This window comes from Nannobrachium achirus (genome assembly GCF_963921795.1).
Source record: "Nannobrachium achirus genome assembly, chromosome: 17".
Classification (NCBI taxonomy): Eukaryota; Metazoa; Chordata; class Actinopteri; order Myctophiformes; family Myctophidae; genus Nannobrachium; species Nannobrachium achirus.
In genome coordinates this window covers 35,264,742-35,281,489 of record NC_137824.1, presented here as the reverse complement: position 1 = coordinate 35,281,489, position 16,748 = coordinate 35,264,742, and the positions used below count along the sequence as shown (strand labels likewise).

Here is a 16,748-nt window from a genome sequence, read left to right as displayed (position 1 = left end):
TGTAATGATAAAAATGGTTAGGACTTTCATAAAGTACAATTTCAAAATTGTTGGCTGGACCCCCCCCCTAGATATATCCCAGACCCTGTATGAGAAAATGCCCCTAGGGTTAGGGTGCAGCACAATACAACCTTTTGTCAAGGCAGTCATACAGTTATTATATACTGTTCATTTGTCAAACATTTTGTAAAAAGTCCTGATTAAAAAAAAAAAAAAAAAAAAAACATTTTAAACCAAGCCATTGCTCATACTTCCAGCTACGCACATCTTGGAAATCCCATTTATTAAACACGTATTGTAAGGAATTCTAGCTTCCTTCACCTGTCAAGTCAACTTGAATTTCTCCAACAGAGATGCTTACCCTAGCCTCGTAAACCACCCTCCTTCAGGGATACCACATTTGCATCAACCTTCTGAAATCAAATGCAAATGCGATTTCCGGAAGGGAGGGGTGGTTTACAAGGCTATGCTTTGCTTACCCTTCCAAATCAACACCTTTGAACCAAGCAAAATGTTTAGATCAATATTGGTGATGCCATCACCTTATTGATCTAAACATTTTGCTTGGTTCAAAGGTGTTGATTTGGAAGGATAAGCAAGCATAGCCTCATAAACCACCCCTTATCACACCATCACCGTGATGGTGTGATAAACCCAATTGTCAAATGCAAGTATAGTACATCCTCAATAACTCCACATTTTTAAAATGTTTAATTTATAGTTGGAAAATTACATCTTTACATGACCAGCCCATTCAGGTGTTAGACATCTATGAATAACCACAGGCACACTATGGGCAGACTCGTACTAGACTAGATAACGCCACATTGAAAAGCCGTGGCCTCTTCCTTCCTTATAATCTTTAAACTTTCGGAACTTCAGGCAGTCTGCTTCTTACATAGAAACCATCCTGCATTTGGTCATTTCATGACAATTATATAAGAGTCAACTTGATTGCATAAAAAAAACAAGTGTTAATGTGAATTTTAGGTTTGTCTTAAATATCTAACCTATGTACAGAGCATGGCTCATTTTAAACAGGGTTCCCAAGTTTCCTTTATGTACAAGTCCACCACCCTTCTGCTTCAAGTATTACACTTGCTCTCCACAGTGAAAATGGAAATCCATTCACAGCACTGTCAAAGTAAAACCCAGCTCCTTCATTCACTGTAGGAAGAGCACACTGTAAACTTAAGGCGAAGAGGACATGGAATTAGGACAAATGGAACAAAAACAAAAAAAGTAGCTGGGGTACTCAGACTATTGCAAGAATCCATACATACGCATCCATCCTGGTTCCTTGGAGGATGTTCTCATCTGGTTGCCCAGCCCATGAGTGAATACGGAATCTGCATCTGGTTTTGCTACGACTGCTTCAGCATAACTTTAGCAAGGTTTTAGTCCTTCGTCGACAAAGTTACAGGAAACGACAGACAGCTGGCTTTGAGAAAAACAAACAGCAAAATACAGATAGACATGAAGAATTGTCTTTGCTCTCACAAATGCACAGATCGTGAGATCGGAGATGACTTCAAAGAAGCAACATTTATTGGATAAAATTCAAGACTTTCCAGGCTATTGGGAACCCTGTAAACAAGACCAAATCTGGACTGGATGTGGGGTGGTGGTGGTTTAGGCTTTTGTCTCACTGATCCCTTGTGCATAATGGCCATTTAACAGGAGAGAGAGAAAAAAAAAGGGTGGGTCGGTGGTAAAGAAAAGTATGCTTCTTCCGGGTGGAGGTATGTTATGTGTTAATCGTCCGTGAGGTCCTGAACAAAAAGGACCTCGGAGCGGCTCAGTCCTGCCTCTTTCAGCGTGGGGGGATTGGGCTGATCCTCAGTGGGAAGGCAGGGCAACACTCGGCGAGGGAAGTTTGTCACTATCTGGAACTTCTCTGGGGTTTCTTTCAAAGAGAAGAGGAAGTCGTGTATTACCTAAGAACGAGGGTGAGAGAAAATAGGGACTACATTCATTACTTTGACCACATTAGCGCCCCGATTTTCAAAATCGTACAATTTTGGAAACATTTTTGGAAAAAAATGAATCCAGAGTTTATTATGAGATCAATGAACTACACCCATGTTATAATGTTTGTCATCACTATCTTTGCAATTTAAACATCTGGAGTGGGTCTGGTCAGCCCTTAAATTTCCTCACCGTCAGAGAATGTCCAAAGTGGAATCGTCTCTCAACTCGCGTGTCGTTGGGCAGCTTAAACACTATTTTGACACCTTCTGGATCATCTGCAGGAGGCTCCGGAGGAAGACACTCCGACTTCCTCTCTTTCTCCTCCTCAAGTGTCTGAAGAGTGAAGACATTCAAACACAAACAATGTTAGAAGTCACACTGGACAGTTTTAGGATAAGAAGCAAAACCCAAGCAGAAAAAGAGCATGGCCTCCATGTCCCATCCAGTGATGTTGCTAGATTTTCAATGTAATGGGTGTCGGGACCTAAGGGTGGTCTTTTAGATGGGTCCCTGGGACATTTTAATATGAGTCCCAGGGAAATTCAATGAGTCTTGATAAAAGGTGTAATATTTAACAAAGTACAGCACTTAACTCGTGTTTGATCTTATATGGTTATATTCAGGTAGAAAATGTATCTGAAAGAAAAACACAAATCTAAATTTGACAACTTTAATAAATAAAAGTATATGCAAACATAATGACAGTAGACAAATACTTTCACTTTGGTTGCATTTTAATATGGTGCCAATTTTACACCACGATAACAACATGTTATAACTTACAAGAAATTACTAAAATATCCTGATAGATGGCTGTGTTGACTCTGGACTTAAAACACAGTGGACCAACACCAGCAGATGACATGGTACCCGAAATCATCACTGACAGTGAAAACCTGCCACTGGAGTCAACACAGTCAATCTACAAGGAGATTTTAGAGCACTTTGTGCTTCCATATGTTGACAAGCTTTATGGAGATGCTGATTTCCTTTTGGCACCTGCCTACAGTGCCAAAACTACTAGTAATTGGTGTACTGACCATGGTATTACTGTGCTTAACTGACCAGCCAACTGGCCTGGCCTGAACTTCACATAGAATCGATGTTGTATGGTCAAGACTAAGAGGAAGGTGTGAAGAGACTCAACAATATAAATGAGAACAATATAAATATGGCTACTATCAAAGGGATCCAGGGCTTCCATAACATATCAACAGTGGCACAGGCTGATCACCTTCATGCCATGACCCATTGATGAAATAATTTGTTCAAAAGTAGTCCCGACCAAGTATTTCACTTTTTTGTATTATATTATGGAAGAAAATGAACTTTTCTTCATGAGAATGATCTATACAGACAACCCCTGTTCTAGACAACAAAAAGTCAAAAGATTCATACATTTTCAAATGTTTCCCCTACAAAAACTCAAGGCCTGTGGGAAAGATTTTGACCCTCTTCACTCTTACTCAGGGCCGCATGTCAATTAAAAAATCACACCCGTGTGAACTGAGCGGTGGTCGTGGAGGCTGTGCAACAGCACTACTGGGTGGGTGCAGCGGGGTAATGTGCTTTACAATGCTGTAGTTTCTTCACACACTCTAATTTATTTGACCCTAAAACATTCAGTTTGTTAATAATAATAATAATACTTGACCACACATGCTGACCCACCCTTCCCCCCTGTGTGTGTGTGTGTGTGTGTGTGTGTGTGTGTGTGTGTGTGTGTGTGTGAGAGAGAACAACAGCGCCCCTCCCTTAACATGTGTGGTCAGAAAAGGTACTGCAGGCTTGAGGCTACATACACGGACGGACGGCCGGACGGACGCACGCATCCACACACGGCCACGTATAGGAGACGGTGTGACCACCGCTCAAAAAACAATTCGACAATAGCAACGCAGGCAGCGCTGCTGCACTCTGCATCTCTCACAATTTTACACCGTCAGCGCCAGCTGCCTCTCTCTCTGAAAAGTGGTTGAGTGGCTTGGCTTCATGTGTGACATAACAGTGCACCACAATGCCTTGAATATAATACTGCAGTAGTGCTGAAAGCAGTTGATCATGGAGACCAGCCCATAATGCAGCGAAAGTGGCCAGCATTTCAAATCACACATGGTGTGACAGGGCGTGAAGCAGTATCTTTTCCGCTTGTCACAGGACGATACTCGCCAGTGAGTGAAAGGCTTGACACTTGCTTCGACAAGGTATTGACGGAGTCGCCTGTTCTATTTTTGAAGTGAAGGTGCTGGAAATAATAAAAGCTAGTTGATCATCGCCACCATGTGTGAGAGAGAGAATGCATTTCACAGCCGTTTGTTTTAACATGCTGCATAGGAGAAAGATGATTCATGTGTTTACAGTACATGTGGACTGACGCTAGTGAAGAGTTATATCTGAATGATGGAGAGCTAGATGCGTCACAGAAACGTTAATTGCTTTCCAATTTGGCAGTCAGTCAGTAGCACAAACACCATGCATTTCTGGATGAATGTGTGCTGAGAAACAGATTTTGAATCCCAGAAATACTATTTGATCTAATTGAAAAATTCAGTGGGCATAAGCTTGTCATGTCAATAATAATAATAAAAGACAAAAGATAGATTCCTAATAATGGTCAGGAACTGACTGCCTTTATAAGACTTTGTATTGTGTTCAGTAAGACCGAGTTTGACACCCTTGCACTAGGATTTTTACAGCAGCAGAGCATGCTTTTTGTAAGAGTTCCCATTAGCTGTGTGGGAGCTCAACGTTGCATGCGCACGTGCACACAAACGTCCGAGTGTCTCTGAGCGAGACACTTAACCCCTAACTGCCGTTTTAATGGCAGGCAATGGGCAGCCAGTACTCCTAATAGTTTGAATGGTTAAATGCAGATAATTAATCTATATATGTGCAAATATACTGTAGTATAGCAAATACCCCAACAACTACAAAAGGGAAACAATTATGTAACCTATGACTTGAAACCCAAAGCCTAAAACACCAACTACTATTTTCAAATGACAATGGCTAATGTGTTAATTCAGTGATAATCATATATACAAGGTTATAAGAATGAAGCAGTGTAATCAATTATTTTCTCATCATGTCTTCCAGAAGACTGGCAGAGAAAGACTTGCTCGCTGAATAAACAATTAAGGAAAATTCCTAAGCAGAGACTTAAGAAACCCTTTCTTTTATTTGTATATGCTCATAAGGTGCTCTGTGCTCAAATTGAGAGGTGCATACAATTAGCAAACACTTCAGTCCAGGGACCTTCATCAGTGCTATATGAGTGAATTCCATTTCCTGTATTTCCTCACTATCTCCAGTATGTAGGCAAAACTTCCAGACTGGTACGTACGTACATGCATTATAGAACACATGATCAGACGCAAGGACATCAAATCTATTGCCAGACACTTTATGGAAGCCGGTCACTCCATAGCAGATCAGTCATTTATAGTGATAGAAGAAGTTAAGAATTTCAGAAGGGGTGGTGATTTAGACACCAAACTATCTATCTAGATGGAGCTGATCTACAGCCCTCACCTTATTACTGGCCCTCTCCAGGGTGCCGCCATTGCCTTTTTGCAGTTCATTCAACCTCTTTTCACTTCCTCCTGAGTAAGGAAGTCAACAAGGAATCGTTGGTGTTGAAAAAAGTGGCCAGGTCTATGAAAATAACTCCAATAGAAGCAACTATTGTGTGAAAAAGTAAAATATTCTTTCAACATTTCAACATCGCCAATCTTGTGTGGCACCACATATTTTCAGATGGGGGTGTGCGACAAATACAAATGAATCTGGGGGTCCACTTTTTGGGAAGCACTGGTTTAAAAAACATTAGAAAGCAAGCCAAATAAGCAACTACACTTCAAACTAAAAGCCCCAAATTGCTTATTATAAGCAGACATGGCAACACTGGTAACAGGAAACTCAATGATGGGTGAACCTCTTTCTGGGCGTGGCCAGGAATAAGAGCAACCGTTTTGTCTCTGATTCACTCATATCACTGACGAAAGTCCCAGGACCGAAACTTTTGCCAATTTTATGCGCCCCTCACTTTGAGCACAAAGCACTTTATGGGCATATATATTTATATATATATCCTTAATAGTTTATGCAGCGAGTGGGTCTCTGCCAGCTTTCCTTTAGGTTTTTGAGACCACGCACCTGCGTTTTACCCTGTTCTACATCAATTGACTGCATTTATATTGCGCTTTTCTCCAATGCTTTACAATGTATTTCACATTCACACACCAACGACGGAAGAAACCAAGAGACTTCGACACATACTGTAGATGGAACCTGGAACCTTCTGATTCAAAGTCACTCTACCGCCACAACTCAGGCGAGTTGTCTACTCTGTTCATTTTGTACCTCAGGTGATTATAGGAACTTGACCACTGCTGATTTACATGTCAGCTGACTGACTAAACAAATCATGGTTTTGCTATATGAGACATACAGACATTGATCCGTTATGGTCTTTTGAGCAGAGTGTTCTAAATTTAGAACCACAAAAGCACAATAAACCACCCAAGAGTAGTCTAAACGAAGGCTTGACACATTACAAGTCAACTTAAATGCAAAGTAAATGTGCCCGCCCCTCTGGATTTATGCCCCATTATGAACACATTTTAGGTTTTTCAAGAAAACCACAGTTAATTAAAAACTAAATATCTCAGACACACCTCTAGTTTTATAACTCAAGTCTGTGTTGGTCATAACAGCTGGTTCATTACGTATTTGTGTGTGTGTGTGTGTGTGTGTGTGTGTGTGTGTGTGTGTGTGAGTGCGTGTGTGTGTAGATGGTTAACTCTTTTACTGCTAAACGAGCGATCGTTCTTTGTTTCACGTGTCCGCCGCGCCATAACAAGCGTTCGTTCTTTTACCTGTCTGAGCACTGTAAGCATATGAGGGGTGGTGCGGGTGTGTACAGTTACAGTAGCAGCAGCTCCCGTAACGTTGGTCTCAAATCTGGAGCGCACAAACAATAATGGCGGTGGGATTACTTCTTTGGTGGTTTTCTCAGCCTGGATCTACTTTCTCAATGTCTATGTCTGAAAACTGATGCAAACAGAGGGGGAGGAGGAGCCTCTCGCTCCATAATGGCTGCGCCCATACTGTTGTGGACGGCTATTTTTCCTATACATTCGTAAAGGTAAGCTACTTTGATGGCCGTGAGCAGACTGTAAACAACCTAAATGGCGGCAAAAGAGTTATGTCTCACCCTTAGTCTCCTCTCCTCAGCTAAGGCGCTCTGTCGCACCTTCTCCTCCTCTTGCATCCTCTGCTCCTCCTCCTCCCTCTTCTTTCGGTCCTTCTCCTGGTCGGCACGCAGAGACTGCAGGTACGCCTCGTCCTGCTGCTGCCTCAACACCTGCGTCTGGTTCCTCTCCTCTCTGCAACAGAGCTCAGCATCAACCTCCGCCAAAGTGGATCCGCTGGACTTGTGTTTTGCCACTTAACCCATTTAGGACTGAGGCCAATTCTAAAAACACCTTCTAAATCCTGATCTAAGTATATTTATATTAAAAAAAAAAAAAAAAAGGACTTAAGTACATTTTTGCTTCAAGAACACCAGTGTACCTGCGCCAGTCAGGGAGAGCCCCAGAACTAACTGACCTACTTACTCTGCTCTAAGTAGTGGACTTCAAAGCAAGGATTAAATCTGCAAATAAATAAAGAAATACTGTGTGGATCTCAGGTACCACATGGGAACGGTGTCTCTCCAATATGGATCAAGGACTTTATGTGGCCAGCCTTTGATGTCATATTATACGACTCTATACATTTTTAATATTTGAAAAACTATGAAACGTGAAGAGAAAAAAGTAACAAAAAGGTTAGCCTGCTAGCACCGCCGAGTGGTCCAGCATTTAGCGAGATTAGCTCCGGAACCACATACACACCGACAGACTGACCCTCTTATAGACGGCTAGCCTCCTGCAGAGCTAGGCTGTAAAACAAGCCAACATCAATCACTAAATTAAAAGTCTGAGTTTCAACACAAGCAAACACAAGTGATGGCCTATGTAGCTTTCACCAGCCACTCGTCAAGTATGATGTTCCCACAACTTTCTTTAGCATCTGTTTTTGACAACCTGATAAAAAACACTGAACCTCTGACCAAACAATTCCTCGCATGCCACAACTAATGCAAGTGTTATGAGCGGTACTTACCGTTCCAGACGCTCTGACATCAGGTATGTTTGGTTGGCCTCCATGATGAAGGTGAGCTGGTTGATGAGGTCCTCTGGCTGAATGAGGCCTTCCAGCCGGCCCACCACTGTCATCTTACGGTCTTTCAGCATGATCATGGCAAGGAACGGGTAGGTGTTCTCCCGCAGAGCCTGGGACACTTTGACAGACAAGCACAGCACCCGTTAATAATAATAATACAACACACTTACAAAGCGCTTTTCATAGTACCCAAAGTTGCTTTACAAAACAAAACAAACAACTTTGAAAACTTTGAGAAAAGGTTAAGGCAAAACATTTAGGAAATACTAAAAAGCAGAAAAGGAGTTTTACGTTTGAGTTAGGCAGAGAAAGCGAGTCTGAAAAGGTGGGTTTTGAGGGAGGCTTTGAACACGGCAAGGGTTGGGCGGCTTTGATGCTTGATGTGGGGTGAGTTCCAAAGTGCTGAAACTAAAAAAGCAGTCAACCCAGGTACATTTTCTTTTATGGGGGAATTCCAAGGTTGTCATCACTAGATCTGTGGGAGCGGGAGAAGACGAGGTCGGGGAGGCAGTGGGGAGCCTGGTTGTTGAGGGCCTTCTAGGTAGTGATCAGAATTTTGAGATCAATTAAGTGTTTGACTGGGAGCCAGTGAAGGTCGTGGAGATCTGGGGTGATGTGGTCTCTGGCGAGTTTGGATTTACTGTGGTTGAGTTTCAGGAAGTTTGTTTGTATCCACGTCAGTCAGGCAGGAGGTGAGGGTGGAGTGGGTGGTAGCAGTAATGTTTTTTGAGGGGAGGTAGAGCTGTGTGCCATCGGCATTACAAGTTACACAAGTCCTCCACTCTACTCTGAACGAGTCCTTTATAAAGGCCAATTCTTATGCAGAACAATGACTCTTGCCAAGGTATCTGCAACTAGCTGGTTACAAACTGTTCTTCTGACTAGTTCATTAATGAGTCAAAAGGATGTGGAACAACAATTCTCATTTGTGCTGATAGCTGAATATCAATCCATCTCAACTACAGTATTTGTCCTCCCCAACCATCACCAGAAGTGCATGATGGGCTGCAGATTAGTCACAATACGATTCATGCACACTCTGCCCTTAGCTTAAGGAGAATAAAACGAAAGCTCCCAAGTTCCCACAGTGAAAGTGGGAATAAGGCCAGCGTACACTATGTGTAAATTCTTCTGGCAGAGGTCAGGTGCATGTTACTTAAGAGGTAACGAGGTAGGCAAACAACGGTTTGCATTAAACTACACCCTGTCTGTTTAGCCTAGACCCGTCAACACTGTATCCACAAGCAGCGATCTGACACCTCCAGTAGGAAGGGGAACAAAATCACATGAAGCAAACAAAAACGCAACAAGAGGGAACCCCTGCCTGCAGTCTATACTTGTACTTAAAACATAAAGACTACAAATGTTTTTATTTACCTTATGCCATGGATATTTAGTCTTAATAGCAAGTTTAGACCGTGTGCAATAGTCTCCAGCTCAATAAAATCTGGATGCCAAGAAGCAGAAGACATTGTGTACAGTAGTAAATATGCCCACCTCTGTATCCCTCTGGCCTGCTGGTAGAGCACGCCCAGAAGAGCATCCGCGTGTTGAGAAAGGTTATGACTTCTTCTGTACATAATGTGGAGCTAGAGGAAAAACAACCGTAGAAAAAATGGTCAATATACATTTAGATAGCTCATGTTATTCCTTTATTCTGACTCTTCTACAGCAACAGCTAGAAGCTACTGTTATGTTATGGAGCAACAATTCAGTGATGGAACAAAGCACTTTAGTTCACATGGATATGGGGACTGCCGCATAGGTCGAACTCCCGTTGGGTCGAACAGCATCGGCAGGTTAGATAATCACCCGCGAGCGTCGGCAGGTTAGATAATCACCCGCGTCGCGGTTACTGAGGTTAGGTTTAGGGTTAGAGTTAGGCATAGTTTTACTGAGGTTAGGATTAGGGTTTGGGTTAAGAGTTTGGTGGTCGATCCAAAGGGTGTTCGACCTAATGTAATGTTACCATGGATATTTCAGAAAACAACCTACCGGCAGAACTCATCCGTGTCTTGGTGATCCTCCCCGTGAAGGTAAACTAATAGGTAGCGGAGCTCCCGTTTGGCATCATTCAGCGCCTGTATTTGGCAGGAATAGGCAAAAGCAATGAACAACAAAAGCTTCCATTTGAGAATCTAAAGGTATTTTCACACAGGGAGTGATGGAGGCACCTGGTAATTAATTTTAAATGAGAGGAGAGCGGGCAGGTATGGACGCATGGGTAATCCCACTTAATTTATACTTACTTGGAACCAATCTTTCAGTTTAATTGTGCTCTAACTATCATGTAGAGTAAATAGTGTTGGGTGCAGGATCCATAGTATATGTAGGATATGTACATTTAAATGAAAAGAACAGAACTGGCAGTCAGGTCTATTTGTATGGAGGCATTTGGACAGCTAAGCTCCTCTTCAACCACAGGTGAAGTATACACTGTAGCTGAGTAACACTGACCAAATTAAAATCACATTTTGACTGAATATCTTGATAGGCAATGCCAACGGAGTCACTGGTGGCTTTTCAGAGCTTACAAGGACTTAAAGCTGAATTCACACCAGCAGTGGAATTCTGCTTCCGCCTTCTGAGAAAGCAGAGAGGTTCCATGCATTGTCAGAGGCAAAGAGCGTTTTCACCCCAAAAAATGTGGTTCAGCATAGTTGAGAAAGGTTTGACTTTCCCCACAGTTGCCAGTCTGCGATGTGACAAAGCAGCAACCAACCAGAAGTGCTCTGTGGTCTTAGGCTTACACACAAAGGAGAGGTGGGTGTCTCAGACATTTTATACACACGTATTTAGTGGAAAACTGCTTTGTGGTAAACAATTCAGTGCTGAATTCAATGGAAAACAATTAAATCGAATTTCATAGGGATCAGTTGTACTGTACTGTGAAGGTTGCAGACTCACCTGGCTATATGTTCCCTGGTAAAATACTGGGTGTGAACGACCATACTTCTCCTCAAAGCTATGAATAAAGGACACAACGTCCCCAACGGGGTCTGTGACACGACCACGAGGATCTGGTCTGACAAACCGCAGGGCGAACCTTGTGGGAGGAGACAAGGGCTCATTAATAACCCTCATGTATTACAAAACTTGAATGTGATGTTGTGAGAGTGACTGGAAGTTATTCACTAACCTGAATATGTCCAGAAGTGTGTAATATGTAAATCTGAAAGGTAGCATTATCAAGTAGTAACTCCATCCTAGTAATCCCTGTAAAAAAAGAAAGAAAAGAAAACCATGTGGTAAACAGATCTATGGTACACAATAGAAGATCAGCTCGCTTGTCACATTCTTTTATGTATCAGAAACATTGTCAAGTTTCTAGATTTTGTATTAAAGGAAAATATTTTTTTAAATGACCTTAAGGCCTGACTTTCTTTAAACTGTGGGTTCTTTAAACTGAAGAACACAGGTTACTAGAGTTGCAAAGTGGCAGAAACTTTCCAGTAGGCCTTTTGGCATGCTTTAGCTAAACATCCTCATTTTATGTAAATTAATTTTAATTACAACCATGCACTGTGCACTTCAATGTCCTCCTTCACATGTACAGAGTAGACAAATTGACAGCATTACAAGTGTAGAGCACTGTTGTGTGATTCTCCACATCTTGCACACGAATGTAGTGCTACTGGACCCACATTACTGTAACATCTGAGCCAAAGGACATGCATTTATGGTTTTGATAATATTACTGTAGTGAAGTGAATATATGTTTTGACCACTGGCGCTGCTTTATAAGAGCCAGGGAGTGCCATGGCTCCCCCTATGGGCCGGCGCCGACCCCTGCGACCCCCCCTCGCACTACTATAATATCTTTTGATTAATTCCGAACAGAGCGCAGACTGGCAGACACACAAGGTAAGGGAAACAATCTAGTTTGCGTAGTACCGATCTGAGGGCGACCTTAATTTCACAGTAAGTCTTATGCTAGAAGGCTAAAGAAGATACTAGGAGACTCTCATAGGAGACAAGGAGTCATTAATTTGCTTATTCTCCATTACGTGTGGGTGGACACAGCCTTTATGTGGGGGAGACGTTTCCTCTTTTCATAGCGTTCTCCTTAACGCTATGTCACTGATGAGCCCTTGCGCTCACAGCCGCGGTAGCCCAGGCTGCTCAGCCTCTCGTCTGTTGGAAAAATAAACAATACTCTTTTGCTACTCAACAAAACAAAGACAGTTCTAAGATGTTGAAAGCCTCCTTTCCTAGTGGCAACACCCGGAGCTCCCCACCTCACGTTTAAAATACTTTATGGCTAGAAAAGAAAATATTTTCGCCACCCTCTACAGATCTTGTCAATAGAGAATTCCATTGGTCAGATTTTGCCTTCCGGTGAAATATTTTTTAGCTAAAAATGTGTATTTTACCCGTGAGGTGGGGGACTCCGAGCGTTGCCACTAAGAAAAGTATGCCTTCAACTCCTCTAAACAGTATTTCTTTTGGTGAGTAACAAAATTGTACTTTTAATATTTGCTACAGACTGTAGTGAATATGAGGGATTGACACAGAGCTTCTGTGGACAATTTGGAGATAAGTAAGTAAAAGTCTGAAGAGGTTTCGCTGCGATTATGGCTAACAGAACAGCAACTTTTGGAATTTGGATGGCTCAGGTGGAGGAGATATTGGTACAGCAAGAATGGAGCAATAAACGCTGAGTTAATATGCACAGAACTGACTGCCTGAGTTGTCAACATAGCCAATGTGAAGCCCAAAAGACACCCAAAATAATATTGTGAACGGAAAAATATGATTTAATAAAGGAAACCTGTTTTAGCCGACTTAATTCCTGAAAATACCAATTTTAGCCCACTTTATACCCGAAAATACGATTTTTCGCCACATAATCACTGTAAATATGGATAAAGTAGCTTGTATCATCCTTCCACATGAAATCGCAGAGAAGAGCATAATTCTGATGCATGCACCAGGACTTCAGCAACCTACCCTGGGTTGTGGCCTCGAGACAATGTAACTATACACTCTATGGTCTGCAGTGTTGACCTGTAATGGCCTGGCGGGTGGCGGATTAAACACACTAGGGACTCCTTCTTGTTCATTGAGTCTGTCTTGTACTGCAGCCTGAAACAAAAAGCACACGCACACACACATGATCATTATGGTGGTACCATTCCAATCCAAACCAGTTAGTAGTTTAGACCAGAATGAAAATGACATGAATGAGAACGAGAGAGTGTTTTCTACTGGTGATTCAGTCCGAGTGTATCAAAGGGTGCGCTCGTTTTATTGTCCACGACATTGCAAGCGGCGCGAAGGCCAGCGGACCTTGATCCTGCTCTTCGCCCCCGAGCACCGCAGGCGCGAGTGGCCGCGAAGAGCGGGCCAGGGCCGCGCGGCCGGCGGAGCGCCGCGCGAGTTACGAAGCCGTGGTGAATGCAATCGTTATATTTATGCCCAGGCCGTAAGGCCTGGGCAAGCCCACGATAAACGCCCGGTGCGCATTTCCGAACGCACCCTTTGATACACTCGGACTGAAACACCAGAGGAAAACACCATCCCGAATGAGAACATCCTCTACATTCCTCCCATATGTTTGTGTTTGTTAATGCAGCAGCACGTTTTGAACAAAATATGCTATTGGTCTGTCATTCCATTACGTACCTCTATGTTCCAATTATGTTGTTCTAATGTACGACGACATTGGTCCATGGACTCCAAACCCGTCAAGTCCTGGAGAGCACCAAAATCATTGTAAAAGCTGTATGCTTAATTCCTTGCTTATCAAAACACATTCAACGCTTCCAGTAAATGCTTGAATCTAATTAAGCCTGATTTTTGTCAGCCTAATTATTTACTGTGTCCAGCTATCCAGAATATTAACCAAGTTTGGTTTTCATGTAGCCTATTTATGTACAGGTAAGATCTCTCTCACTCACTCTGTGTCTCTCTCTCTCACACACACACACACACACACACACACACACACACACACACACACACACACACACACACACACACACACACACACACACACACACACACACACACACACACACACACACACACACCAATAGTTAACATGAACTATAACATTTAGAAGATGTCATAACCCCAACCAAAAAGGGTTATGTTGTGACTTGTGAGTTTAGTTGGTTAGCTAGAAATAATCTAGGAATACTATGCAAAGGTTTTTTTTCAGCCTGGGAAAAAAAACGGGCTTGTGTTCTGTGACCCAGCATGCATCTACCTGCTGTGAACATAGACTCTAGGGTTAGCTTGCCTCATCTCTCAGCTCTATGTTCCTTGGAGTTAGGCCGGGTAGGGTAGAGCAGTGGTTCTTTTCATGTCAAGGACCCCCAAATTGACACTTATTAACCCGCGGACCCCCATTTGAAAGGTTTTGCCATGGACTCCCATACGAGAAGATATTTTTAGCTCTAGCAGTGATTCCCAACCATTTTAATTTCAAGGACCCCCAGGCCAGTTTTACATGCACTATTAGGCTACAGAGTACAGACCCCCCATTTAATGGCATTTCTATCTCTGGGACCACACTGTAACAATACACTCTCACAGTTAAAGACCCATAAGTGTCCATTTGGTTCCTAACTATCGTTTAGTTGGGGACCCCCTGATACTCCCTCAAGGACCCCACTTTGAGAACCAAAGAGGTAGACTAGACTCACTAGAGGAAGGAACCCAAACTAGCAAGTCCGAAGAAATAAAAAATGATACATTTGATGACACAGGTGTTTAAGCTGTCATCATGCGTAACATCTGGTTTACAGTACAATGGTTGTGTTGTATGTGACCAACTCGAGCTGTCTTGACAGTTGGTTCCCATGCTAACGCTAACGTAGCAGGCTAAATGAGAGCTAAAAAAAACAGAACTGAAATGAAACCCTCGACGTTGGCCACCTCGTCAAAGTAGCTAACTAGTTACGTGAAGTTAAAGACCACAGTTTCCCCCCGTGGTCAAACAAAAGGAAGCTCTATTATTGTTGCCCACCAAGGGGGTTCGCTAACTTGTTAGCTGGCTTAGCTAACGTTAGCCGTGACGGGTAAAAAAGAAGCCCGAGTTGTATTTGGCCGAGCGCCGTCTCGCGCAACAAAAACCGGAGATCTACAAGCGGACGACGCGTCGCAGCATGACGTGCCGTGAGCTTGTAGGTCGGCTGTTATGGGCGCGCGACACCGGCGCGCGACTACGTATACATCACCCTGTTAACGTTGGGGGGTGCTGAAGTTGACTGTGCAAAAAAGAAGCCCCAAAACAGACTTTACTTGAGTTGTATACAAGGATTCTGCGGCCGCGCTGCTCTGTTAACACTCGTGGTGTAAACGTGGTGATATCTCAGCGTGGAGTGGAGGCTGTCTACCTGGAATTGGAGGAGTTTTTCGGTCTGCGCCTGGGATAATTCTTGCTCCTCTGGCGCCGCCATCTTACCTCGCCAGTCGCTTAGCGAGGCGGACCAACGTAAACTTTACTGGAGTCCACATCCCATGGCCCAGAGGGGCGCTAGTCCTGTGATTGGCTAGTGGGTTGTCAGGCAGCGCGCGCGCGTGCGTGCATGGCGTGTGCTTGAGTAAAAGTACTTCCGTATTGACATCAACATTTTCTTGCCAAAAGTAAAAGTAGGCTACTCATTTACGCAGAATTTCCCGTTTCAGTACAATATTTGTCTCTGAGATGTAGTGGAGTAGAAGTAAAAGTATTGGAAATTGGAAATACAGTACAATTTTTAGTTCACCCTAAAATGACTTTTTTCCCCTATCAATAACTCAACCTGATACATAGCCTACACACACCAAATGTTTATATTATACACACACACACCATTTATTTTATTTTTTTGTATGTGTTGTGTTGCCAGATTGGTTTTGCCAATTTAGAAAGGAAGTCGTTATAATTTATTAAAACTAAAGTTGTTGAGAACTAGCCGCGCGCGCGCGTGCGTGCATGGCGTGTGCTTGAGTAAAAGTACTTCCGTATTGACATCAACATTTTCTTGCCAAAAGTAAAAGTAGGCTACTCATTTACGCAGAATGTCCCGTTTCAGTACAATATTTGTCTCTGAGATGTAGTGGAGTAGAAGTAAAAGTATTGGAAATTGGAAATACAGTACAATTTTTAGTTCACCCTAAAATGACTTTTTTCCCCTATCAATAACTCAACCTGATACATAGCCTACACACACCAAATGTTTATATTATACACACACACACACCATTTATTTTATTTTTTTGTATGTGTTGTGTTGCCAGATTGGTTTTGCCAATTTAGAAAGGAAGTCGTTATAATTTATTAAAACTAAAGTTGTTGAGAACTAGCCAATCACACTGCGTCTGCAACATACCGTCTCTCTGGGCCATGGGATATAGAACACTAGATAGTTTGTAAGCATACACTGCCATCTATCGTTGGGGATGTGTTAAAATGTTTGGCTTTGTGTACAACTTTTTGGTACAAATACAAAGTTTTTGTTTTGATTGTTTATATTTTTTAACAAAATGTAAATTATCTGGGGAAAAGCAATTATTTATGGTACACAACATAAAAAAAAATTGTACTATAATAAGAAAAG

General features: G+C 42.5%; 1 protein-coding gene across 1 annotated transcript; it reads right to left on the bottom strand.

Annotated features, from left to right (window-relative positions):
• Window positions 1–696: 696 nt before the first annotated feature.
• On the bottom strand, window positions 697–15,616 carry faf2 (Fas associated factor family member 2). The gene is made up of 11 exons (XM_080746264.1): window positions 15,543–15,616; window positions 13,825–13,893; window positions 13,150–13,284; window positions 11,339–11,415; window positions 11,107–11,245; window positions 10,195–10,280; window positions 9,697–9,788; window positions 8,140–8,317; window positions 7,187–7,358; window positions 2,161–2,304; window positions 697–1,937 (listed from the first exon to the last, which is right to left on the bottom strand). The coding sequence occupies exons 1-11, from the start codon at window positions 15,603–15,605 to the stop codon at window positions 1,755–1,757; spliced, it is 1,338 nt and encodes a 445-aa protein (XP_080602390.1). The 5' UTR covers window positions 15,606–15,616; the 3' UTR covers window positions 697–1,754.
• Between the last annotated feature and the right edge of the window lie 1,132 nt (window positions 15,617–16,748).

Coding starts and splice junctions, on each gene's coding strand:
- faf2 (XM_080746264.1), bottom strand. CDS start 15,605: ATGGCGGCGCCAGAGGAGCAAGAATTATCCCAGGCGCAGACCGAAAAA. Junction 13,894..15,542: donor AAAAACTCCTCCAATTCCAG/GTAGACAGCCTC, acceptor GGTGCTCTCCAG/GACTTGACGGGTTTGGAGTC. Junction 8,318..9,696: donor CAGGCCAGAGGGATACAGAG/GTGGGCATATTT, acceptor TGTCTGTCAAAG/TGTCCCAGGCTCTGCGGGAG.